Source organism: Oncorhynchus mykiss, chromosome 30, assembly GCF_013265735.2.
Source record: "Oncorhynchus mykiss isolate Arlee chromosome 30, USDA_OmykA_1.1, whole genome shotgun sequence".
Classification (NCBI taxonomy): Eukaryota; Metazoa; Chordata; class Actinopteri; order Salmoniformes; family Salmonidae; genus Oncorhynchus; species Oncorhynchus mykiss.
Genome location: NC_050570.1, coordinates 40,611,653 through 40,638,703, shown reverse-complemented (window position 1 = coordinate 40,638,703; position 27,051 = coordinate 40,611,653). Strand labels below are relative to the sequence as shown.

General features: G+C 45.9%; 1 protein-coding gene across 9 annotated transcripts in view; it reads left to right on the top strand.

Moving 5' to 3' along the window:
- LOC110521825 (microtubule-associated serine/threonine-protein kinase 2) overlaps positions 1 to 27,051 on the top strand; it is a 167,918-nt gene that overhangs the window by 134,896 nt on the left and 5,971 nt on the right. For 6 of the 9 annotated variants that reach the window (XM_036969242.1, XM_036969239.1, XM_036969237.1 and 3 more), the window contains 17 exons: positions 5,518 to 5,593; positions 5,810 to 6,019; positions 11,889 to 11,990; positions 14,494 to 14,795; positions 15,101 to 15,309; positions 15,662 to 15,800; positions 15,962 to 16,094; positions 16,698 to 16,863; positions 17,024 to 17,248; positions 17,707 to 17,816; positions 17,917 to 18,071; positions 18,458 to 18,780; positions 25,396 to 25,605; positions 25,861 to 26,087; positions 26,317 to 26,439; positions 26,561 to 26,700; positions 26,848 to 27,038. In XM_036969242.1, the coding sequence (XP_036825137.1) occupies positions 5,518 to 5,593; positions 5,810 to 6,019; positions 11,889 to 11,990; positions 14,494 to 14,795; positions 15,101 to 15,309; positions 15,662 to 15,800; positions 15,962 to 16,094; positions 16,698 to 16,863; positions 17,024 to 17,248; positions 17,707 to 17,816; positions 17,917 to 18,071; positions 18,458 to 18,780; positions 25,396 to 25,605; positions 25,861 to 26,087; positions 26,317 to 26,439; positions 26,561 to 26,700; positions 26,848 to 27,038 (3,041 nt within the window). Of the gene's footprint in view, positions 1 to 5,517; positions 5,594 to 5,809; positions 6,020 to 6,740; positions 7,288 to 11,888; positions 11,991 to 14,493; positions 14,796 to 15,100; positions 15,310 to 15,661; positions 15,801 to 15,961; positions 16,095 to 16,697; positions 16,864 to 17,023; positions 17,249 to 17,706; positions 17,817 to 17,916; positions 18,072 to 18,457; positions 18,781 to 25,395; positions 25,606 to 25,860; positions 26,088 to 26,316; positions 26,440 to 26,560; positions 26,701 to 26,847; positions 27,039 to 27,051 lie in introns of those variants that run through there. The other 3 variants (XM_036969243.1, XM_036969236.1, XM_036969244.1) reach the window with 2 other exon arrangements.

Sequence of the window (27,051 nt, the reverse complement as noted above, 5' to 3'; positions counted from 1 at the left end):
TGGGCTTTGACTAGGCCATTTCAAGACATTTAAATGTTTTCCCTTAAAACCACTCAAGTGGTGCTTTAGCAGTATGCTTAGGGTCATGGAAGGTGAACCTGTCACGTTCGTCATAACGAGGAGACCAAGGCGCAGCGTGATTTGAATACATTCTTCTTTATTTACGAAGAACACTAAACAAACTAACCATGTAACAAAACGACCGTGCCGCTAATAACGAGTGCTGAGAGGCAACTACACATAGACAATCACCCACAAACCAAAATGGAAAATGGCAACCTAAATAGGATCCCCAATCAGAGACAACGATAAACAGCTGTCTCTGATTGGGAACCAATTCAGGCCACCATAGACCTACATTTACCTAGACAATCCCAAAACCCCATAGATATACAAAAAACCCTAGACAAGACAAAAACACACATACCACCCTCATCACACCCTGATCTAACCAAAATAATAAAGAAAACAAAGATAAATAAGGTCAGGGTGTGACAGAACCTCCAAAGCTCAATTTTAGTCTCATCTGACCAGAGTACCTTCTTCCATATGTTTGGGGACTCTCCCACATGCCTTTTGGCAAACACCAAACGTGTTTGCTTATTTATTACTTTTAGCAATGGCTTTTTTTCTGGCCACTCTTCTGTAAGCCCAGCCCAGCTCTGTGGAGTGTACGGCTTAGAGTGGTCCTATGGACAGGTACTCCAATCTCCGCTGTGGAGCTTTGCAGCTCCTTCAGGGTTATCTTTGGTCTCTTTGTTGCCTCTCTGATTAATGCTCTCCTTGCCTGGTCCTTGAGTTTTGTTGGGCGGCCCTCTCTCAGGTTTGTTGTGATGCCATATTCTTTCCATTTTTTAATAAAGGATTTAATAGTGCTCCATGGGATGTTCAAAGTTTCTGATAGTTTTTATAACTCAACCCTGATCTGTACTTCTCCACAACTTTGTCCCTGACCTGTTTGGAGAGCTCCTTGGTCTTCATGGTGCCACTTGCTTGGTGGTGCCCCTTGCTTAGTGGTGTTGCAGACTCTGGGGCCATTCAGAACAGGTGTATATATATATATATATATATATATATATATATATATATATATATATATATATATATATATATATACTGAGATCATGTGACAGATCATGTGACACTTAGATTGCACACAGGTGGACTTTAATTCACTAATTATGTGACATCTGAAGGTTATTGGCTGCACTAGATCTTATTTAGGGGCTTCATAGCAAAGGGGGTGAGTACATATGTACGCACCAATTTTCAGTTATTTTTTTCATTCCACTTCACCAATTTGGACTATTTTGTGCATGCCCATTACATGAAATCCAAATAAAAATCAATGTATTAAATTACAGGTTGTAATGTCACAAAATAGGAAAAACGCCAAGGGGGATGAATACTTTTGCAAGGCACTGTACATACACCCCCCTGCCCCTCACACACACACACACCCCTCCCTGCCCAGCCTCTTCTCCGTCACGGTCAATTAGGTCCTTCATTTCCCCAGTCGCATGCCTCACCGGTGTTGGGGCAATGTTATTCTCTCTCTCTCTCTCTCTTCTCTCTCTCGCTCTGATTCACTTCATTTATCCTCTTCATCATCCTCTACCTTTTTCTCTTGAGCACCCTTTTCACGTAATCTGACGTCAGTGTTTAAAAAGCTCACACTGCCAATTCACCCGTTTCTAAAACGCTAATCCTTTAAGAGAAATGGTATTGTGCTGCAGTATATAAATGAATAGCGACAACAGGCTTCAACGGTCTTCAAAGTTCAAGTTTATTTCAAAGATCTTCTCAGCCTATTAACACACAGGCTTATACTGTAGATCCAAAACCTCCCCCCCCCACAAGTATAATTTGAGTCTGTGTTCAAGGTCGTTTTCTCAAATGACTTATGAACATATTTTTCTGGGCTGTCAGTCTGATGTTAGTCATTCTCAGGACCTTAATGATTCTATTAGCAGCTCGTTTGAATGTGAGGCTTATTCAATAAAGTCACATATCACTCAAAGCAACTTCACTCACAGACAAAGGAAAATATCCTTAAAATATTTGAGTATTTATGAAGCAGCCACTGTGCATCAATCTCTGTCGGAGCTAACCTTTTGGTTGCTGTGGCAGCAGTGACATGGCTATGATTGTATTTCTGAGTGATTAAAAAAATAAAAAAATAAAAAAAGAACAGTGGTGTGTGGCAGGACTCAGAGCTGAGAACGTTTCTCCTCTCGGTTCGTGAAGATGACTGGCATACATTTTATTTTATAAGCAGACAGTTCTACTAAATTAGTATGTTAGGCGTGTGTAAGAGAAGCAGAGGATATTCGAATATGTTCTGAGAAGCTCACCTTCCAGCAAGAGTGTTAAGATGATGATAAACAGCTCCTGTGAGGTTGACCTCATATGTCACATTCAGTGTGATCTCATTCAATTATGCTGGGTAATAGGCAACAGAATGGTTCATAAGATGAGCGAGCTGTCGGTGGAGGACGATAGGCAATACCTCATCCCCCTGGTCACATGACCACACCTCCACACGACACACAGATGACTCACACAAACAGTCACATCTGTGGACCCCAAATTCAATTTTGTGCCGGCCACACATTCCCCCACCGCTTCCAATACAATGCTATATAACACAGCCGCTCAGATTGGAATGTCTCTCTCTCTCTCTCTCTCTCTCTCTCTCTCTCTCTCTCTCTCTCTCTCTCTCTCTTGCTCTCACACACACCATGTCTCAGAAGGGAGTCTCATTGTCGCCTCATTGCTTCAGACAGAACCCCCAGTTTATTCTCTGCTGTGGTGGTGTGAGTGAGAGACAGAAAGGTCATGGCTGTCTCCATTTGTTCCTGCTAGCCAGACTTTTGATGTGGCGAGCGAGATGGAGAGAGAGAGAGGAAGGGGCTGATGCACACAGACTAAATGAGCCATCACCGCTACACATCACGCTCCCCAGGGAACTGACCTTTCCAGCCATAGACATCCACCAGTATGAAATCCTCGATGAAGTCCTGACAGACAGATAGGGTCCTCAGACTGACTCTCAGACACACTGTCAGGAACATAACGCACACATCCCCTGCCTGGTCTCAAGAGCCATCAGCTCTTCATGTGTGTGTGACATACAGTATGTGTGCAGCCATGTATGTCCATGTCTGTGTTTCTGACCTAAGAGCTGTCATCCTCTTCAATGTATCTCATGCCCTCTCTGTCTGACCTGACCCTCCATCCACAGTATCCCTCTACTGGTGCCTTGGGACTTGGAGCTCACTTCTGTCATGCTGTACTGCAGCTCAGGGATACTGAAAAATACAGAACCCTACTACCATGCAGTATACTAGTCTCTCTGGACTTATGTAAACTAGACTCCCAAGCTACAGTCTCTCTGGACTGGTGTAAACCAGACCGCCAAGCTACAGTCTCTCTGGACTGGTGTAGTCTAGACCGCCAAGTTACAGTCTCTCTGGACTGGTGTAAACCAGACCGCCAAGCTACAGTCTCTCTGGACTGGTGTAGACCAGACCACCAAGTGTAGTCTAGACCCCCAAGCTACAGTCTCTCTGGGCTGGTGTAGACCAGACCACCAAGCTACAGTCTCTCTGGACTGGTGTAAACCAGACCGCCAAGCCACAGTCTCTCTGGACTGGTGTAGACCAGACCACCAAGTGTAGTCTAGACCCCCAAGCTACAGTCTCTCTGGGCTGGTGTAGACCAGACCACCAAGCTACAGTCTCTCTGGACTTGTGTAAATCAGAACACCAAGCCACAATCTCCCCGGACTGGTGTAGACCAGACCGCCAAGCTACAGTCTCTCTGGACTGGTGTAGTCTAGACCACTAAGCTACAGTATCTCTGGACTGGTGCACAACAGACCACCAAGCTTACGTCTCTCTGGACTGGTGTAGTCTAGACCGCCAAGCTACAGTCTCTCTGGACTGGGGTAGACCAGACCAGCAAGTGTAGTCTAGACCCCCAAGCTACAGTCACTCTGGGCTGGTGTCAACCAGACCACCAAGCTACAATCTCTCCGGACTGGTGTAGACCAGACCGCCAAGCTACAGTCTCTCTGGACTGGTGTAGTCTAGACCGCCAAGCTACAGTCTCTCTGGACTGGTGTAAATCACACTGCCAAGCTACAGTCTCTCTGGACTGGTGTAGACCAGACCACCAAGTGTAGTCTAGAGCCCCAAGCTACAGTCTCTCTGGGCTGGTGTAGACCAGACCACCAAGCTACAGTCTCTCTGGACTTGTGTAAATCAGAACACCAAGCCACAATCTCTCCGGACTGGTGTAGACCAGACCGCCAAGCTACAGTCTCTCTGGACTGGTGTAGTCTAGACCGCCAAGTTACAGTCTCTCTGGACTGGTGTAAACCAGACCGCCAAGCTACAGTCTCTCTGGACTGGTGTAGACCAGACCACCAAGTGTAGTCTAGACCCCCAAGCTACAGTCTCTCTGGGCTGGTGTAGACCAGACCACCAAGCTACAGTCTCTCTGGACTGGTGTAAACCAGACCGCCAAGCCACAGTCTCTCTGGACTGGTGTAGACCAGACCACCAAGTGTAGTCTAGACCCCCAAGCTACAGTCTCTCTGGGCTGGTGTAGACCAGACCACCAAGCTACAGTCTCTCTGGACTTGTGTAAATCAGAACACCAAGCCACAATCTCCCCGGACTGGTGTAGACCAGACCGCCAAGCTACAGTCTCTCTGGACTGGTGTAGTCTAGACCACTAAGCTACAGTATCTCTGGACTGGTGCACAACAGACCACCAAGCTTACGTCTCTCTGGACTGGTGTAGTCTAGACCGCCAAGCTACAGTCTCTCTGGACTGGGGTAGACCAGACCAGCAAGTGTAGTCTAGACCCCCAAGCTACAGTCACTCTGGGCTGGTGTCAACCAGACCACCAAGCTACAATCTCTCCGGACTGGTGTAGACCAGACCGCCAAGCTACAGTCTCTCTGGACTGGTGTAGTCTAGACCGCCAAGCTACAGTCTCTCTGGACTGGTGTAAATCACACTGCCAAGCTACAGTCTCTCTGGACTGGTGTAGACCAGACCGCCAAGCTACAGTCTCTCCGGACTGGTGTAGACCAGACCACCAAGCTACAGTCTCTCTGGACTGGTGCACACCAGACCACCAAGCTTACGTCTCTCTGGACTGGTGTAGTCTAGACCGCCAAGCTACAGTCTCTCTGGACTGGTGTAAATCACACCGCTAAGCTACAGTCTCTCTGGACTGGTGTAAATCACACCGCCAAGCTACAGTCTCTTTGGACTGGTGTAAATCACACCGCCAAGCTACAGTCTCTCTGGACTGTTGTAGACTGACCACCAAGCTACAGTCTCTCTGGACTGATGTAGAGCAGACCACCAATTTACCGTCTCTCAGGACTGTTGTAGACCAGACCATCAAGTTACAGTCTCTCTGGACTGGTGTAGACCAGACCGCCAAGCTACAGTCTCTTAGTTCTCCACTCATATCTCTGTATGTTTGTCTTTTTTCAGCCCTGGTCGCTCACCCATTTCCTTTGACCATGAGATCGTCATGATGAACCATGTCTACAAGGAGCGCTTTCCCAAGGTACCTTCCCATAACAATGATTCGTTCATATCAGTCTTAACATTTGTTTATTATGACTTAGTTGACATTAATACATTCAGAAATGAAATACCTAGAATTAAAATCTTAACCAATTCACGACAGTCCTTCAATGAGCTTTGCCATTGTAATAAAGCTCCCTATGAGCTGTCTGGAAGGTGAGCATATGTGAGTCAACTCTCCCCCTCTCGTCCCCAGGCCACGGCTCAGATGGAGGACCGTCTGGCTGACTTCCTATCGTCCTCGGCTCCTGACAAGGTGATGCCCCTGGCCGACGGGGTCCTCAGCTTCATCCACCACCAGGTCATAGAGCTGTCCAGAGACTGCCTGGATAAAAGCCGCGAGGGTTGCATCACCTCACACTACTTTTACGAGCTGCAGGAGAACTTGGAGAAACTGCTACAAGACGTGAGTGGACTGTTTGTTTTAATTTTGGGAGTTAAGGTGGATTTGAGGAGTTTCATCCTTTGCACTGATATTCGCCAACATCAGTAGAACAATTAATTAAGTGACGATATCGTCCAATTCGTGTTCATTTAGACACCTGTTTGTTAACCCTTGTCACGCATGGTTTCACTAAGGTCCTCACTCATCATCATTAAGCCTGTCAAGTCTGTCATGCAGTTTGTCAACACATCGTGATGTCATAGGATGAGGACACCACTTTGACCTGTTTAGGTCATCAGAAAAACATAAACACCCTTCCTCTCTCCTTCTCCCCCTCCCACCCTCATCTCTCTCTCTCTTTCTGTCCATATGGGACACATTCCCCCACACCTGCCACCAATATGTTAGTCACAAGACGGGTTGGTCTGTGTTAGGACTTGAGGGACGTTCAATAGTGTGTGTGATGTCATTGATGTCTCTGTTATCTCAGTTACAGTGCCGGGGTGCTCATGGTTGTGACATTACTGCTCCCAGTGGCCTCGCCCGGCGCCCCCCGGTCGACGGAGGGTGGGGTGGGGGGGGGGGGGGGGGGGGGGGGGGGTTCTCCTCTCCCTGATTCTAATTTCATGGCCCAACAGTCAGCAGAGGTGATTGATGAATCTCCCAGACACCCAGGAGGAGGGGTGCACCGAGAAAGAGGGAGCGAGACTAAGGGAGGGAGGGAGGGGGAGAGAGAGAGAGAGAGAGACAAAGTTAGGGAGGGAGCGAGCGAGCGAGGGATGAAGCCATAAGAGGAGGGGTCTGCAGGGAGTTTTCCAGTCTTGGATTGGCTGTTTAAACCATCCTGTGTTAGGGCTGATGCCTGTTAGAATGTGGTTTGTGTGTGAGAGACAGAGAGAGAGAGAAAGAAAGAAAGAAGCAGACAGAGTATTAACCCCACGAGAGCCACATGCTGGCCACATTTGGAGAACAGAAAGAACATTGTATCACCTTCACGGAACTAATTGGGCGACATGGTTCGGGGGGCTTAGCAGAACGCAGTAGGTGGCGCCGATATAAACGTGCTGTGGAATGAGGCAGTGAACAGGTACCCAGAGCGGAGGGATCCGGATGGCCAGCGTCGCGTTTTTTCCCCGATATTTCCATCGCTCTGGCCCAGGATGATGTGTCGCGTGTCGTGGCAGAGGAGGCTGGAGGAAGAGGAGGTGCTGCAACATGTTTTGGAGCAGAGGGAGTGGAGGAGAAAGTGGAGCACACTCACATGGGAGTGTGATCACAACGCTTTTCCAGTTAAGTTGTTGTCTTGATGTCTGTTTGCGGTTGGGGGGGGGGGGGGGGGGGGGATGTTTGGACTGAGGTCAGGTCAAGGTCTCTGCTGGACCGTCTTAGTTGGTTACAGGTATATCTGTGACAAGGGATCGGCATTGTGAAAGTTGATGCTTATTATTTAGTAACAAATGGTAGGCTATTGCATACTTTTTCGGCTTGGAAAAGGTCACAGACCTCTTGTCATATGTTGTCTGCCGCAAACCTTCGTATGTTGATTCAGTGTATGTTATTTGGCACCTACATGCAGTCAGTCCATGTTGTGAGCCAGTTGTGGCGGTCAGTGCTCTTCTCCATTGTCTTGTTCTTCACCCCTCTAACCCTATCCCCCTTTCAGTCTCTGTCTTGTCACAGCTCCAGGCCACTACTCTAACCCTCCTCTAGCCAGGCCAGGCCATCCATCCATTCCCATATATCCATTCACCCCACGCGGCGACACCATTTAAAAAACGGCACAGGAGACCACCTGATCCACCTCAACCTCTACCTCGACCTCGGGCCTGAGTGACTTGTCGCCATAGCAACCCCCCGCCTCTGGCCCAAGAAGGACCCCTGTGTAGACTTTAGAGGCCCAGGTCACCTGAGGTGGGGAATGAGGTAGTTAGCTAGCTAGGTTGCCTGCTCAGCACTCTCCATCAGTCACAGTGTGTCAGAGGTGGTCCTTTGGCTGGCTGGCCATCACTCACTGGTAGTCAGGTCTTACAGGCAGTTTAGAAGATGCACACACTCGCACAGACGCACAACACACACAAAGCCACACCCATTTGCACACACTCACACACATACAGAGACACTAGGGGTGTGCCGATCGTATCCGTTTTATCACACTTGATACTCGGAATCAGATTTACTCTTGATCGGAAAACCCAGACGTGCGCTTTAAATGCTGGTAAAGTCTAAACCTCAAGTGCACATTACTGCGCTATCGCTCAGAGCGTATCGTTGTGTTCCTTCACTCATTGACACACATTTTTAGACGACCCGACAGATGAAAACTTACTTTAGTCCTATTCAATTATAAACGAAATAGGCTAATAAATACCCTAATGTATGGCTGGCTACTAGTGTCTGCATTTATTCCAGACACAGATTTAAATGAAGGTAGGCTAATTCGTATACTGTTTCACTTTCGAGAGGAGCAAAACTTCTCTCTACTGACACTTATGCCGCAACATTTGTATATTAAAAATAAACTACATTTGTCATTTTATTTTCTAATGATATGTCACTTGGTAAACATGCCTGGGCGAGAATAAATAATAATAGCAAGCAAGCATGGGTTTGGATCACGATATAACGACAGATGTTGTCAGCAATGGAATAATTATACGGACAGACAGTGGGCATACTAAACAACGCCACGTAGACAGACAAAACGGCCATATCACCTCAGCAAAGTCAACAGGAAATAACTAGATTGAACAACAATGACTAGCTACGGATTCTGATTCATACACAATGTTTAGAGAAGGGGAGACTTGTGCCCTGAGACGGGTGACTGCGATTGAGTGAAACAGAACCGCGTGTTTTTATATGTGGTGAAATGAGAGCAGAGGGAGAGCGGCTAATTCTAATCCAATCGTTGCAGCTGGCTCAACCGATACCCCGCCTGTTTCTTTACAGACAGATGAACTAGCCAATAGTTGTTTGGAGCACACAGCCCTTCACACTGTTTGAGTGAAAGAGAGATGTGTGCTGCCAGCTGAAAATTACTTTTTTCAGATCACGGATAATTACAAAAAATACCTGTGTCCTAATCATATTTGGAAAATTGTCCATATCCGTTACGATACTCGTTTTGTCTGTGTACTCGGAGACACTCTTCTCTCCCTCTCTCTCACACACACACACACACACACACACACACTGTCTCTCACACTGACACAGCGTAGTTAATTAGCCGTTGTGAGTGTGAATGACGGTCCCACCGCTGCCCATTACTCACCAATCACTTGTCTATAATGGGAGGAGATCCTCCATTCCTCCCTCCATCTTCAGCACTTTGGCGCTTTCATTTCCTTTATAAATTATTCAGGAGCTGATTGGAGCCCCTAGGGCCCCTGCTGCCTGCCTACCTAGCAGCCTGTCTAGCTGCCTGCCTGTCTAGCTGCCTGCCTGGTCAGCCTGCCTGCCTGTGTGTGTGTGTCTGTCTGCCTGCCTGTGTCTGTCTGCCTGCCTAGCTGCCTGCCTAGCTGTCTGCCTGGTCAGTCTGCCTGCCTGTGTCTATCTGCCTGCCTGCCTGTCTAGCTACGTGCATGAGCTGCCTGCCAGGTCTGTCTGCCTGCCTATCTAGCTGCCTGCCTGGTCAACCTGCCTGCCTGCCTGTGTTTGTCTGCCTGCCTGTCTAGCTGCATGCATGAGCTGCCTGCCTGGTCTGTCTGCCTGCCTGCCTGTCTATCTGCCTGCCTGATCAGTCTTCCTGCCTGCCTGCCTGCCTGTCTAGCTGCCTGCCTAGCTGCCTGCCTGCCTGCCTGGTCTGTCTGTCTAGCTACCTGCCTGTCACTATGGGATGTTTCTATTAGCCCGTGGCCGACGGACACCTGGCCAGGCCTTGTTTATTAACAGTCTCTGGCTCTCTATTAGGCTGCCTTCCACTACACCTACCTGATGGATGTGTGTTTTACACACTAACATTTTGACTATCTTCCCCCCTTCAGTGTTTTCAAGTATCAGAGGTGCTGTCTAGGTGGTTTTCTGTGGTAAATTACTCTGTCCAAACTGACAGCATGTTTCCGTGGTATATTTTCACTGTATCAGTGAGGTCATTCTGCTTTAGCTAGCTAGCTGCTTCTCAGTGTCAGTCTTTATTGTATGTTTAAGTGATAATGCCAGAGAAGCCGGTGTTTGGAGGAAATATTGGCACGGGTGTGCGTAGATTGCCAGAAAACCGTGCCAAGATATCCTCCAAACAATGGCTTCGAGGGCATTATCACTTTTATATAATGGGTCACCAACATATTCAAATAATGATTGACATATTTTTAATTAAAAACGTTATTTTTACGAATTTATTAAAACTATTTCATCCTTCCACAAGATATCGTCCCGACACAAATCTAGGGTTGCTACTCGAGCCGGCTGGTTGTTCGTTCTATCGGTTCGGTTGCCAGATGTCACACCCTGACCTTAGAGATCCTTTAGATTCTCTATTTGGTAGGTCAGGGTGTGACTAGGGTGGGAAATCTATGTTCATATTTCTTTGTTGGCTGAGTATAGTTCCCAATCAGAGGCAGCTGTCTATCGTTCTCTCTGATTGGGGATCACACTTAGGCAGCCCTTTTTCCCACCTTCTGTTGTGGTATCTTGTCTTTGGTTGTTGCATGTGTTTGCACTCCTAGCTTTACGTTTGTTGAGTTGTTTATTGGTTTTGGTGGAACATTTAAAATGAAAAGAAAATGTACGCCTACCACGCTGCACCTTGGTCTTCATTTAACGACGAGCATTACACCAGAGACCCGACCCAATCGTTCTGTCTTTTTGTTCTGGTACCTATGGACGCGACCCAGTAGTTTGTTCTAAATGTTCTATTGCCATACTGACTGGCAACGTTCTTATCTCTTGCTTGCTAGCCAGCCAACTATGGCTAACTTACAGTCACGTCAAACATTGCAGCCAGAATAACAACATTGTGATGGCATTTCCATTTGTTTAGGCTGTTTTCCAATGACATTGATTTGGACACATCCATAACAGTGAGCTAATGAGGCGTGATTTCGCCTGGCATAGAGAATGTGCTCTCTCATCAGGACACTGTTGTTCAGAGGAGCTAGCCAACAACACATCTGACACAATATTTTCAAACTGAAGCTGGAAAGACTGCTAACCAGCTGCACTTCATTTCATTTGACCTTTTTTCAATTGACATTTCTTTGTATATATCCATAAAAATGGTGCCAGCTGATTCATGAAACTCTGACTGTGTTTGTCTAACGACAAGTTCCATACTATGGGACAGCAGGAGATCGAATATGAATATTGAAACAATGTTGCAAATGTCGGAGAGACAGACAGCAAGGTTTATACAAATATCCGCTTTTGAAAACTAAATGTTGGTCTAAAAGAAATGTGAGATAATGTCTAGATGCTTTTTATTGTGGAGATCAAGTTTATAAATTGCCTGGCTGGGTTGATGAGACAGTGGATTGAACAGTCAGATGGAACAGAGTAAATAGGCATTTTAACGTCATAGATTTAGCCAGTGTTAACTTGTGGAATAGACACCGGCTGGAATGCGGTTTTAACCAATCAACATTCAGCATTAGACCCACCCGAATAATGGAGTGTATCGACTGCATGTATCTTTTCATCTTCTTTCCTGTGTCATCTATGAAAATTGACAGATAGGTGAAGCTGTTTTTATACGAAAAATCAAGTCTGGTTGATGTAGAATTGATTATATACTACTGATTGTGTATAAACTATCTTTCTGATCATGTATAGACTAACACCATTCTATCTTTCCCCAATGTACCTCTGAGGTGACTGCCTATTGCTGCAAGTAGTACTGATGGTTTCATACTACCAGTGTACTTTCTAACTCTTCTTCTCTCCTCTCTGTGTCTAGGCTCACGAGCGCTCTGAGAGTGTGGAAGTCACATTTGTGACCCAGCTGGTGAGGAAGCTGATGATCGTCATCGCTCGGCCAGCACGCCTGCTGGAATGTCTGGTAAGAGGAACGAGAGGGGGGAGACTGGGAATTATCGGAGGTGTTTTCCCAACAATGCTTCCTTCAAATGAATGAACATCTCACACCTAAGTGCTTACCGGAGGGAGATAGACGATGAATGTCTATGTCTCGGTTTTTAAGATGACACAAAAAATACATTTTCTTATTTTTCTCATAAATGGGTTCCTATTTGCAAAAGACAGTCATTTTCTCCCTATGGTTAATAAGCCACCTAGCCATTTACTCCTAATCGTGTGGCAACTCAACCATTATTATTATTGTCATCTGTCCTCAGAGGCAGATGCACTGCACGTGCAACAGCCTACAGCACATACTTTATGTATCACCCATAGGAGCTCCCTCCCATCCATCCAGCCACCCAGCTCCATTTCTCAAGCAGCCCAAGCATGCGGCTGCTCTCTGCCCAGCTAGGGAGAGGGCAGTGGGGTGGCCTATCCGGTGCTTCATCACCCCCTCCTCCTCCTCCATGGCTAAGCAGCTGGAACCATCCCTCCACCTCATCACTCTCTCTGGAGCTGGGAGGTAGAGAGGGAATGACAGAAAGGGGGGTGGAGAGAGGGAGAGGCTGCCACGTTGCTCACGTCTGTATTTTTGACTAATCACATGCAGCCGATCCTGTGACAACACACAAGATGGGTTTTTACAAATGGACATACACACAGCTTGGAGAGAGGTGGTGGTGGGGGTACACTGGGTGGTAGAATACATATCGGCAAGTCCAGATCGGAGGAGTCTGCAGTCACATGCGGTGTCCCACAGGGGTCAGTGCTGGGGCCTGTCCTGTTTTTAATTTACATGCTCCCTCTGCTAAATCCTCCAAGATTACAACATCAACTTCCACTACTACGCTAACGATACCCAGGTCTACATTAACACAAAACTGGACTCCATCTCTGCCCTAGCAAAACTCAGCAGCTCCCTAAAGGACATCAGGGCATAGATGAATGAGATTTTCCTCCAGTTGAACAGTAGCAATACTGAGGCTATGCTTATTGGGAAAACCAAGCAGGTCACCAGTGCTGGAAACCTCTGCCTCCCAGCCAAATCGCTACAGAGGCTCCGACTAATCCAGAACAGTGCTGCCAGGGTCCTGACCAGGACCAAGAAGTCTGACCACATCACCCTGATCCTGGCTCAACTCCACTGGCTACCGGTCAACTACAGGATCGACCTAAAAATTCCAATGCTTTTATTTAAAGCCTTGAATGGAATGAGCCTCACCTACATCAGCCACCTCACACTCTCCTCTCCAGCCACTCCCTACTGAAACACGTCTCCGAACTATCGGGGACCGACCCTTCTGCTACCTAACCCCTCGCCTATGGAATGCTCTCCCTGACCATCTGAGATCTAGTCTGGTACCGGCCTTTTTAGCTAACATTCCATTCCTTTCCACTCCATGACATTGCCAAAGAGACTGCCTTTCGGCAATCTCAACATTCAATATACAGCTGGATTTACGGCGGAGTTGCTCATCAGTTGTTGGAAATAGCATTAATATTTTCCATGACAACATGGTGAGCCTCTAAAATATAATTAAATTATAACAAAGTAAAAAATAAAAAAAACATTTAGCTGTTAGCTAGGCAAGTTGTTGTATTTTGAGGCTTAAAATCAAAGCAAAGAGGTTTTGTGGTTAGAATTGCAGTAGCTCTGTATTTAGTTTGAGAATTTAGATGTGCGCTAGCAGCTTTGGACAGATTGGTTTTGTCTGGACAAACAAAACACTTTGCTTAGCAACCGCATACCAACGTGTTCTGTGGAGAGAAAAAAAGTTATGGAATTCCAATATTTGGATAATCGCTGTGATTGGAGGATAGCTGTGAGGGTTATCGAATCAGGATCAACTCCTCTGTAGCTCATTGATGATAGAATGTTCACATTTGAAGATGACAGAAAGGCCAGTCTCTTTGGCAATTACAAGGAGTGGAATATTCGCTAAAGAGACGCTCCATCACTCAGAGCTTTTAAAATGGGCCTTAAAACCCACTTCTACAGACTATTCTTTTTCAGTCCTAGTCCCAATATAAAATGTATTTAGCACCTTGCCCAATATTGCTAATTTACATGCTTTGATTCAAAATGTATGTTGTTTTTATTGTATATATTTTTTTTTTTCCTCAGTGAAGCTTTGAGATAACTCTGTAAGGAAAAGTGCTATACAATTACATGTATTATTATTATTAGAAAGTCTTTGTCAGATGACAAGGAAATAAAGGAGTGTTCACATACTATACAGTACAGTGCTGTTGTGGATTATTTTGCAGTACATTCTCATTACCTCCTGTTGATTATGCGCTCATGATTTGTGCTGTGGTTGAGCCAGTGAGCCACAACCAACAAACAAACAAACAAACACACACATCCCAACCTGTATTGCATTGGCTGCATGACTTTGGCAGATTACAACACCTTCTTCTCTAATCCACCCTCTCCTTTCCCTCCCTCTCCCCTCCCCCTTCGGTCTCTCCCTGGTGTACAGGAGTTTGACCCGGAGGAGTTCTACCACCTGTTGGAGGCAGCAGAGGGCCATGCCAAGGAGGGCCAGGGCATCAAGTCAGACATCCCCCGCTACATCATCAGCCAGCTGGGTCTCACCAGAGATCCCCTGGAGGAGATGGCCCAGCTGAGCAGCTACGACAGTGGGAACCCAGACACGCCAGAGACAGACGACTCTGTGGATAGTCGAGGGGCCACGGTACCTGTTGTAGCTCCCCCTAAAACCAAGGCCCCACGGGAGGAGGACTTTGAGAACATCAAGCTCATTAGCAACGGGGCTTACGGGTAAAGGCAGACAGCCAGAGGCAGGCTTGTACCTTTATAAGACAGTAGATTAAGACTGAAGCGTCCCCATGGGTGTGTTAGCCCATGACAATGACGATAATGATCATGATACCCTTTAATTATTTATCTTCTCTTCCCCTTCTCTATCTCTCTCTCACCCCTCTCTCTCCATTTCTCTAACCCCTGTCTCTCTTTCCCTCTCTCTCTCTCTCTCTCTCTCTCTCTTTTGTGCTCTCTCTCTCCCTCCCCCCTCTCTCCCTCTTCTTCCCTCCCCTCCTCTCTCCCACAACCATTTCTCTCTGCAGTGCTGTGTTTCTGGTGCGTCACAAGGAGACGCGTCAGCGTTTTGCCATGAAGAAGATCAACAAGCAGAACCTAATCCTAAGGAACCAGATCCAGCAGGCCTTTGTAGAGAGAGACATCCTGACCTTTGCTGAGAACCCCTTTGTGGTCTCCATGTTCTGCTCCTTCGAGACACGCAGACACCTCTGTATGGTCATGGAGTATGTGGAGGGTAAGGGCTGATCATACGGCTCATTTAAACACACAAGCAAGCAAACAAACAACAATGGACTCCTCTGTACGGTCATGGAGTATGTCGAAAGTAACAGCTGATCATACACACAGTTGACATACATCAGGGCTGGCCAACCCTTTCCCTCGAGAGCTACTAGTTATGCAGGCTTTTGCTCCAAACACACCTCATCCAGCTGATCAAGGCCCTGATGAGCAGCTAATTAGTAGAATCGGGAAGCGGTCCCCTTCTTCCTTACACATTGTGTACACACTGACACCGTTTCTTCCAACCGCATGCTTGTGAGTGGGGGTGCATGTGTACTGACTGTCGTTGCCTCTGCCCTCCGCAGGTGGTGACTGTGCCACCCTGCTGAAGAACATTGGGGCTCTGCCTGTGGACATGGCACGCATGTACTTCGCTGAGACCGTGCTGGCACTGGAGTACCTCCACAACTATGGCATCGTACACAGAGACCTCAAACCGGACAAGTAACACACACACAAGAAGGCTGTATCTGTCTTGCAACTTCATTCTGATACTTCATGGGCTTCAGCAATTCACCCGCTGTAAGCGCTATTCACCATCTCACAATGCTTCCATCTCTCTCTCTCTCTCTCTTTCTCTCTCCTTCCCTACTTCCTTCCTGCAGTCTTCTGATCACTTCGATGGGCCACATCAAGCTGACAGACTTTGGCCTGTCTAAGATCGGTCTGATGAGCCTAACCACTAACCTGTATGAAGGACACATAGAGAAGGATACCAGGGAGTTCCTGGATAAACAGGTACAGAGAGAGACACCTCTGGCGCCCCAACACATAACACCCTAACTCTGCCACTGGTCACTCAATCTTCCTTTATGTATAACAATGTGTATGACAGAAGTGTATGACGATGTGTACAGGTATGAGAACGAATGCAACATTGTGCCGTTAAGAGTGTATCAAATCAAATTGTATTGGTCACATACACACGTCTAGTAGATGTTATTGCGGGTGTAGCAAAATGCTTGTGTTTCTAGCTCCAACAGTGCAGTAATATCTAACAATTAGTATCAAACAATTTCACAACAATACACACATCTAAAGTAAAGGAATGGAATTAAGATTATATAAATATTTGGATGAGCAATGTCGGAGCGGCATAGACTAAAATACAGTAGAATATAATATAATACAGTATAAACATATGAGGTGAGTAATGCAAAATATGTAAACGTTATTAAAGTGACTAGTGTTCCATTATTAAAGTGACTAGTGTTCCATTATTAAAGTGGACAGTGATTTCAAGTCGATGTATATAAAGCAGCAGCCTCCAAGGCACGCGTGCTGTTTTCAGTTTTCTCCTTGCCTACACTTGACCCTTCCCCCCCGTGTGTGTGTTACCAGGTGTGTGGTACACCAGAGTACATAGCCCCAGAGGTGATCCTGAGACAGGGCTATGGGAAGCCAGTAGACTGGTGGGCCATGGGGGTCATCCTCTATGAGTTCCTGGTGGGCTGTGCCCCTTTCTTTGGAGACACGCCAGAGGAGCTCTTTGGACAGGTCATCAGTGGTGAGCACCAGAGATAACAGGAGCCCATTAAACACAGGAGTCTGCATTTCTAACGGAGAAAAAAAGGACAGAAAAAAAAGAGAAAAGTGATTGCTGTGTTTTCTGAACAGATGTGGGGAAAAATGCATCTGACTACAGTTTCTGCTCTCCGTCTCTGTAGATGAGATCATATGGCCAGAGGAGGAGGAGGCTCTTCCTAACGATGCCCAGGACCTCATCTGTAAACTCCTCAGACAGAACCCTCTGGAGAGGCTGGGTACAGGCAGTGCATTCGAGGTGAAGCAACACCGGTTCTTCTATGACCTGGACTGGAACAGTCTGCTGAGACAGAAGGCAGAGTTCATCCCTCAGCTGGAGTCAGAGGAAGACACCAGCTACTTTGACAGTAAGTCACACCTATTCTACATGATATACAGTGCATTTGGAAAGTATTCAGACCCCTTCCCCTTTTCCACATTTTGTTACTTTACAGCCTTATTTTCTGAAATGGATTAAATTAATGTAATGTTTTTGTTTTTGAAAAACTTGACTAAATTTTAGAATAAGGCTGTGACGTAACAAAAATGTGGAAAAAGTCAATGGGTTTGAATACTTTCCAAAGGCACTGTAGACATACCTATACTAACACCCTGAACCTACCCTGCTATTCCTTTACTCACACTCCATAGTCATTGAAATAATAGAATACCGTTTAAACAGTCGCTGTACTTCAACATAGAGCTTACCCTTCATAACTGCTCTACACACGCTTATTCTATCTTCCAGTCTCCGGGTACTGTGTCATGAAAATGAGTTTGTCATGTAACTTAATCTCTCTCTCTCTCTCTCTCTCTCTCTCTCCAGCCCGTTCAGACAGGTACCACCACATGGACTCTGAAGATGAGGACGACACTAACGATGACGATCACGTAGAGATGCGCCAGTTCTCCTCCTGCTCGCCCCGCTTCAGCAAGGTAAACCACGCTCGCACATACACATACAAACATTCACACACAACTGCCACTGCTGCAAATGTAATCACTCTGTGTACTCGATGTAATTAAAACTGTGTAGGTGTACAGCAGTATGGAGCGTCTCTCCCTCCATGAGGAGAAGCGGGCCCCCCCACCCACCAAGCGCAGCCTCAGTGAGGAGGGAGGAGAGCGCATCGACAGCCTCAGTGGGCTCAAGTCCAGAGACCGCTCCTGGCTGGTGGGGTCACCTGAGATGTGAGTATAGGGGCTCTTCTGAGGCCAGCAAACCAAAGCCTAATTTACTATAGTTTATACTAATTATTTAAGTCTTCCACTGTAGGAGGTGTCTGTGTCTTGCATCAAATTAAATCCAATTTTATAAGTCACATGCACCGAATACAACAGGTGTCGACCTTACAGTGAAATGCTTACTTACAAGCCCCTAACCAACGATGCAGTTTAAAAAATATGAGTAAGAATGAGAAATATCACCAACAACAGAACTGTAGCCTTATAGATTCTAAATCCCTAGCACTTTACTTAGTTAGGGTAGTTGACACAACCTTTTGATAAACATTATATTCGATAAACTTAGTTGTTCTGCATTTGTAACATCCCTCTCCTGTGTCTCCCTCCCACAGCCTGCGTAAGCGTCTGTCCGTCTCGGAGTCGTCCCACACTGAGAGTGACTCCAGCCCTCCTCTGGCGGTGCGTAGACGCTGCTGCTCCGCCATCATCGAGATGCCACGCTTCGCCATCTCCGCGGAGGAGGAAGGAGGGTTTGCCCCCAGTCGTAAGAGCCCCAGCCTGCTCAGCCAGACCCCCGGGGGAGTCAGGGGACCCCGCAGTGAGGAGCTGCCCCTCTCCATCCCAGAGCTCCCAATAGAGAGAGAGCTGAAACTGGTCGAGTCCCCCACCACACCTGGGTCCATCACCAGCCAGCTCAGCAGAACCACACTCACACGTCAGTACTGGCTAAACAATATACTCACTCTATAGATGGGTGTCTGCTTTGATTACATTCACATGACCAGGGATGCAAACTAGTCACCTTTTGGGTGTGTGTGTGGGGGGGGGGCATTTGGAAAGTTTGAGGTGAGGGAGAAAGTGTGGTGCAACAAATCAATCATGTTAGCATTGTTAAGTATCTTGCTATAGTAGCTGGATCGAATTAACGTTATTCGTTAGCTAGCCAGAGAAATGTTGGGCAACATTAGCCAACTTAGCTGATCAAATAATTGAGTTTATTGTTTGAAAATTAGCTGGCTAATAAAGTCAGACAGCTAGCTAGCTAATGTTACAACATCAGATGAGCTAAGTGACCTTACCAATTCGCTATAGTATTAACTGGTGTACGACTCATTGCCATTCTTCAAGTTATAACGCGTGAGTTGCTTCATGGACCCTGGCAATCTGTGTGAAATGTTAACTAGTTAACGAACTAACTACTATCTGTGAACTCGTGTTTTTGCCTCTACAGTATGTGGTTCAATTTCAGAATAGGATCTACATGATCTGTGTGTAAAATAAAAAAAGTGGTTAATGTGAACCTAACTCGCAGCTAAAAAAAATGTAAGGAAAGCAATCCAATGTTATTTGTTGCCTAGACTGTACTGCAAATGACACTCAAGTCTTGAGAAAAAAACAATACACTAATATTGCAGTTAGCCATGACAGCCTTCATAATAGAATGCTTGTGACCACACACATGTTGCACTTGGAGAAAAAAAAAACATCTTAAAAGTAGAAATAGAATGAAACAAACAGGCATTCTACTTTTGCTCTATTATATAGTGGTCATTATAGTAGACATTGATCAAGTGCACAAAGCTACATGTGTGCAAAAATAACTTTTACTGAGTAAAAAAATAAATGACCCCCCCCCCCTCACTCACACAAAAATGTCACTGTCAAGTTCAACACAACAAAAGCAATATATTTGGGCTACACTGCACATTATTACATTGTACACTTTCTGCCTGTGGACATCCGTTCTACAATGTGCCAGCAGAGCATGATACACTTTGTTGGCATAACTGATCTCTTTCAGGCAGAGAGCCTGGCATACCCCTTTTTATCCACTGTGTTGAAAGAGGGGGAATGTGTGGCATTTCTTTCCCCTCTACTGGCATCCAGCTTAAGCCAGGCCCAGCTCCAGCTACACTTGATCCCTGAATCCACTTGTCTCCTTGCCGTTCTTCAAGTTTTAATGCGTTAGTTGCTTAATGGACCCTGGCAATCTGTGTGAAATGTTAACTAGTTAACGAACTAACTACTATCTGTGAACTAATGTTTTCATTTCAGAATGAGAGAATTAGGCGTGGCTTGTGGATTCAGGGATCAAGTGCCAAAAGCAAGACAGTAACCACAAGCACATATCTGGATCCACAAAGAAATTGTTAATTGGCCACAAAATCTATTTTGCAATGGACATCTCAGTCTCCGGACTTGAATCTCATTGAAAACCAGTGGTTTGAATCTATGAGGGCAGTCCATAAGCGCAGACAACGGATTCTGTATGGAGGATCCCTCCCAATGTGTTCTCTAACATTATAGAAAAAGGCTCATTGTCGTTATCCTTGCAAGGTGAGGCATTGAATGGTATTGAAAACAGGGGTGTACATTTTGACCCCTACCTTTTTGATAAAAAGATGATTACTTGTTAAACAGAATCTCTTTCTCTGAGCAATTGTATTAGTATAAAATATGACAATTGTAACGGTTGTCGTTGCATGAAGGATCGGACCATAGCGCAGCGTGGTAAGTGTTCATGATTTTTATTTACACTGAACACTAGAACAAAATAACAAAGTGGGAAATGAAACCGAAACAGTCCTGTCAGGTGCTGAACACTAAACAGAAAACATTTTTTCCCTACTAGCACTGACTTTGCTGATGGCTACTCTATTGAGGAAAAATGTACTTACTACGACTGTGATGTGTGTGGTTGGCTTAACCAAGCTGTCTTAAGATGAATGCATTGTAAGTCGTTCTGGATAAGAGCATCTGATAAATGATTCAAATGTCAATGTTTTGGTTGTGTTTTGGATTATATTTTTCACAATAGAAACTGAATGGTGAATAATAAATTGTGCCATTTTGGAGTCACTTTTATTGTAATTAAGAATAGAAGATGTTTCTGAACACTTCTACATTTGCCATTTTAGTCATTCAGCAGATGCGACTACATTTAGTGCATTCATCTTTTTATGGGAGGGGGAGAGATAAGACAGATGTCTTATTTAAAATTCTTATTTAAGATGCTCTTCTACAATCATGTGGATGCTACCATGATTATGGATAATCACGAATGAGTCGTGAATCATGACGAATGAGTATTACAGAGGCACAAAGGTCATGCCCCCCCAAAACATTTTTAGTTTGTATACTCTCAACTGCATCTCACTTATCATTATTCATGATTCATTCATGATTTTTTTTTAAAGCATGGCATTATCAGGATTCATTCAAAAGTGTTCCGAAACATCTTATCTACTCACTTAAGTCCTATTCACACAGGTTATGTCATTATTAACCGGGCATGTCTGTTTCTCCAGAGGATGATTCGGACAGGATTCGTTTTACCAAACTGCCCCCGTCTAATTATTTTTATCTTCTCATTCAAAATGTACCGTTATTGCTACACCCGCAGTAACATCTGCTAAATATGTGCATGTGATCAATAAAGTTTGATTTGATTTGGAGTCTGTTCTAGGCTTGAAGACATTTCAACTTGTGGCCTAATATTGTCAATAAGAACCATTCATTCATTCATTCATTCATTAACTGACGTATTTTTTTGAATTGATCAATTCATTGGCGCAATATCAGCCACTTAACCTTTTAAAAGAGAAATGGGCACTGAGAAAGTTGACAGATCATTCATCTGTAGGCTATGTGCATAGCACTTTGTTTTAAGCATCATTGTTCCCGTGTTCAAATCAAATACATTTCTATTTGTCAAATGCGCCAAATACAACAGCGAAATGCTTACTTACAAGCCCTTAACCAACAATGCAGTTTTAATAAGTGTTAAGTAAAAAAATAAATAACAAATAGTTGAAGAGCAGCAGTAAAATAACAGTAGTGAGGCTATATACAGGGGGTACCGGTACATAGTCAATGTGCGGGGGCACTAGTTAGTTGAGGTAATTGAAGTAATATGTACATGTAAGTAGAGTTAAAGTGACTATGCAGAGATAATAACCAGAGAGTAGCAGCAGTGTAAAAGAGGGGGTGGGGGGGTCTGGGGGGGGGGGGGGGGGGGGCATTGCAAATAGTCTGGGTAGCCATTCGATTGGCTGATCAGGAGTCTTATGGCTTCGGGGTAGAAGCCTGGTATAGAGGTCCTGGAAGGCGGGAAGCTTGGTACCAGTGATTTACTGGGCCGTACACACTACCCTCTATAGTGCCTTGTGGTCAGAGGCCGAGCAGTTTCCATACCAGGCAGTGATGCAACCCGTCAGGATACTCTCGATGGTGCAGCTGTATAGCTTTTTGAGGATCTGAGGACCCATGACAAATCTTTTCAGTCACCTGAGGGGGAATAGGCTTTGTTGTGCCCTCTTCACGACTGTCTTGGTGTGTTTGGACCATGATAGTTTGTTGGTGATGTGAACACCAAGGAACTTGAAGCTCTCAACCTGCTCCACTACAGCCCCGTCGATAAGAATGGGGGCGTGCTCTGTCCTCATTTTCTTGTAGTCCACAGTTATCTCCTTTTGTATTGATCACATTGATCAGGTTGTTATCCTGGCACCACACGACCAGGTCTATGACCACCTCCCTATAGGCTGTCTCATCGTTGTCGGTGATCAGGATGTTGTGTTATCGGCAAACTAAATGATGATGTTGGAGTCGTGCCTGGCCATGCAGTCATGGGTGAACAGGGAGTACAGGAGGGGACTGAGCACGCAACCCTGAGAGGATTTCCGTGTTGCGGATCAGCGTGGCAGATGTGTTGTTACCTACCCTTACCACCTGGGGGCGGCCCGTCAGGTAGTCCAGGATCCAGTTGCAGAGGGAGGTGTTTAGTCCCAGGGTCCATAGCTTATTTATGAGCTTTGAGGGCACTATGGTGTTGAACGCTGTGCTGTAGTCTATATATAGCATACTCACGTAGGTGTTCCTTTTGTACAGGTGGGAAAGGGCAGTGTGGAGTGCAATAGAGATTGCATCATCTGTGGATCTGTTGGGGCGGTATGCAAATTGTAGTGGGTCTAGGGTCTCTGGGACAATGGTGTTGATGTGAGCTATGACCTGCCTTTCAAAGCACTTCATGGCTGCAGATGTGAGTGCTACCGGTCGGTAGTCATTTAGGCAGATTACCTTAGTGTTATTGGGCACAGGGACTATGGTGGTCTGCTTGAAACATGTTGGTATTACAGACTCGGTCAGGTTGACAGGTTGAAAATGTCAGTGAAGACGCTTGCCAGTTAGTCAGCACATGCTCGGAGTGCACGTCCTGGTAATCTGTCTGGCCACGCGGCCTTGTGAATGTTGACCTGTTTAAAGGTCTTACTCACATCGGCTATGGAGAGTGTGATCACACAGTAGTCGGGAACAGCTGATGCTCTCATGTGTGCTTCAGTGTTGCTTGCCTCGAAGCGAACATAGACGTTATTTAGCTCATCTGGTAGGCTTGCGGCTCTTCTTCCCTTTCCTGTCGTCTGTAATAATTTGCAAGTCCTACCACATCCGACGAGCGTCGGAGCCGGTGTAGTACGATTCAATCTTAGCCCTGTATTGACACTTTGCCTGTTTGGTTTGTCGGAGAGCATAGGGTGGATTTCTTATAAGCGTCCAGATTAGAGTCCCGCTCCTTGAAAGCGTCAGCTCTACCCTTTAGCTCAGTGCGGATGTTGCCTCTAATCCATGGCTTCTGGTTGGGGTATGTACGTACGGTCACTGTGGGGATGAGGTCATCGATGCACTTATTCATGAAGCCAGTGACTGATGTGGTGTACTCCTCAATGCGATCAGAAGAATCCCGGAACATATTCCAGTCTGTGCTAGCAAAACAGTCCGGTAGTTTAGCATCTGCGTAATCTGACCACTTCCTTATTGACCGAGTCACTGGTGCTCCCTGATTTCGTTTTTTGCTTGTAATCAGGAATCAGGAAGATAGAATTATGGTCAGATTTGCCAAATGGAGGGCAAGGGAGAGCTTTGTACTGTGTGTACTGTGTGTGGAGTAAAGGTGGTCTAGAGTTTTTTTTTCCCTTCTGGTTGCACATTTGCACATGCTGGTAAAAATGTTCTTCCCCAAACTGTGACCAGCACCTGTTAAACACTGTAATACCCCTCAAAACACAGCAATGTCAGTTCTCACTGGATCAATATTATCAGAGGACCTTGGAGTTTGCCAAAAAACAGTAGGTTATTCTGTCTGGAATTATTACTCTCCCGCCATGTGAAAATGACTGACATGACAGATTCTCACGTGACTAAAATTACAGATGTGGTGTTTTGTGCTCATGCACATAATTACTCTACCCGACCTCCCCTAGTAAAACGTATCCCGTTCAAATGAAGCTTTAGAAATAAAATTACTCCAGTCATTATTCAGTTACTATTTGGCAAAATACACTGAGTGTACAAAACATTAGGAACACTTTCCATGACATAGACTGACCAGGTGAATCCAGGTGAAAGATATGATCCCTTATTGTTGTCACTTGTTAAATCCACTTCAATCAGTGTAGATGAAGGGGAGGAGACAGGTTAAATAAGGATTTTTAAGCATAGAAACAATTGAGATATGGATTGTGTCTGTGTGCCATCCAGCGGGTGAATGGGAAAGACAAAATATGTACGTACCTTTGAATGGGGTATGGTAGTAGATGCCAGGTGTATTGTTTTGAGTGTGTAAAGAACTGCAATGCTGCTGGATTTTCCCCCGTTCAACAGTTTCCCATGTGTATCACGAATGGTCCACCACCCAAAGGACATCCAGCCAACTTGACACAACCGTGGGAAGCATTGGAGTCAACATGGGACAGCATCCCTGTGGAAGGCTTTCGACACCTTGTACAGTCCATTCCCCGATGAATAGAGGCTGTTCTGAAGGCAAAAGGGGGTGCAACTCAATATTAGGAAGGTGTTTCTAATGTTTTGTACACTCAGTGTAACCGAAAACAAACTGCCATCCCAATGAGTTGCAAGGCATAATGGACCACTAGTTAGAATATATTTTATTTAGCAGATTATTTCATCCAAAGCAACTGACAGGCATGCCTGCATACATTTGACATGTGTGTGGTTCCAGGAATCAAACCCACATTCCTGGCATTGCAAGTGCCATGCGCTACCAACTGAGCCACACAGGGCCACAAATAAAAAAGTGGCATTCTGAACTGTCACCTCAGGAAAAATTTGATCTCAAATCCAAAATGCTGAGGTATGGAGCCACATTTTTGCTTCACTGTCCAAATAAATATACTCTGCAATACATTTACATATTGAACACTGATTTATAGGTGCACTTCTATTTTTTTGTTGCTATATACCTGGTACTCTGTTTTCTCTATATTTACCTCTCTATTCTTCTCCGCCCTTCCTCCCCCCTCTCTCTCCATAGTGGGTAGTTCAGGAGATGTGTGGGAGCGTGGTACAGTGTCGGGAGCAGACAGCTCTACCTCTACCCCTAAGGCCATCAGTGACCTGGCAGTTCGGAGGGCCCGCCACAGACTGTTGTCTGGAGACACGGACAAACACACCCAGTCCAGACCCCTCAACAAGGTCATCAAGTCTGCCTCTGCAACTACGCTCTCACTCATGATCCCTCCAGGTACACATGGGGGTGTGTGTGGGGAGGGATAATTAGTGTGTGTGTGGTGTGGGCGCGTGTGTGTGTGGTGTGGGTACTTTTTTTCGTGTGAGTGTTTCTGTTTGCATTTCTTTCTGTTTTGAGGTTATTGGTTCTTGGCCTTAGCATTCAGAACTTGAGGTAAAACTGTTGGTAATATAATACAGGTGTGTATGTATATACTCTATTTACTACTGGTCTGCTCTCCCTATCAAATCTCCTCTCCCCTCTCATTAGACCACCATGGAGCCTCCCCATTGGCCAGCCCCATGTCACCCCACTCCCTCTCCTCCAATCCCTCATCCAGAGACTCCTCCCCCAGTAGAGACCTTTCGCCGGCCGTAGTCAACATCAAACCCCCCATCATCATCCACCGGGCGGGCAAGAAGTACGGCTTCACCCTGCGGGCCATCAGGGTGTACATGGGAGACACGGATATCTACACCGTACATCACATAGTCTGGGTGAGTAGTAGGCCCAAACAACACTGGCTGCTTTACGCTTATTGCCTTAAACTAAAAGAGATTTTACACTACTGGTTATCCGGTTCTTCATCCGATTCAAAGACAGAGTTACCAGTGAGTTGCCAGTGATATGTTGTATATTTTCAATCTCTCTGCCTCTCTCTCTTTCCATTTTTCTCTCCCTCCATCTCTCTCTCTCTCCCTCTCTCTCCCTCTCTCCCTCTCTCAGCATGTGGAGGAGGGTGGTCCTGCCCATGATGCAGGGCTGAGAGAAGGAGACCTCATCACTCATGTGAACGGGGAGGCTGTCCACGGCCTGGTCCATACTGAGGTGGTGGAGCTCATCCTCAAGGTGCGCGCACACACACACACACACACACACACACACACACACACACACACACACACACACACACACACACACACACACACACTCTAGCTCCTATCTTATACGTGTTGTGTCTTACCCTCAGAGTGGTGGTAAGGTGTCCGTCTCAGCCACGCCCTTTGAGAACACCTCCATCAAGGTAGGCCCCGCCCGCAAGACCAGCTCCAAATCCAAGATGGCGCGTCGCAACAAAAAGACCAAGACCAAAGATGGAGGCCAGGAAAGGTTGGTCTCTTAGCTGAGTGATCTCACACACTTCCCATGCACCGTTCCTCTCAGAAGTCAAGGTAGACGGAACATAAATTCTGTTAAATGGATTGTTTGTTTGTGTCTTTTAAACTCTTCAGCTGTGTGCGTGTGTGTTTCCATTAGCAGCGGCAAGAAGAGGAACTCTCTGTTCAGGAAGATCACCAAGCAGGCGTCTTTGCTCCACACCAGCCGTAGTCTATCCTCTCTCAACCGCTCCCTGTCTTCTGGAGAGAGTGGACCAGGGTCCCCCACACACCTGTCCCCCAGGTCACCTACACCTGGCTACCGCTCCACGCCTGACTCTGCACACTCTGGTAAGATACACAC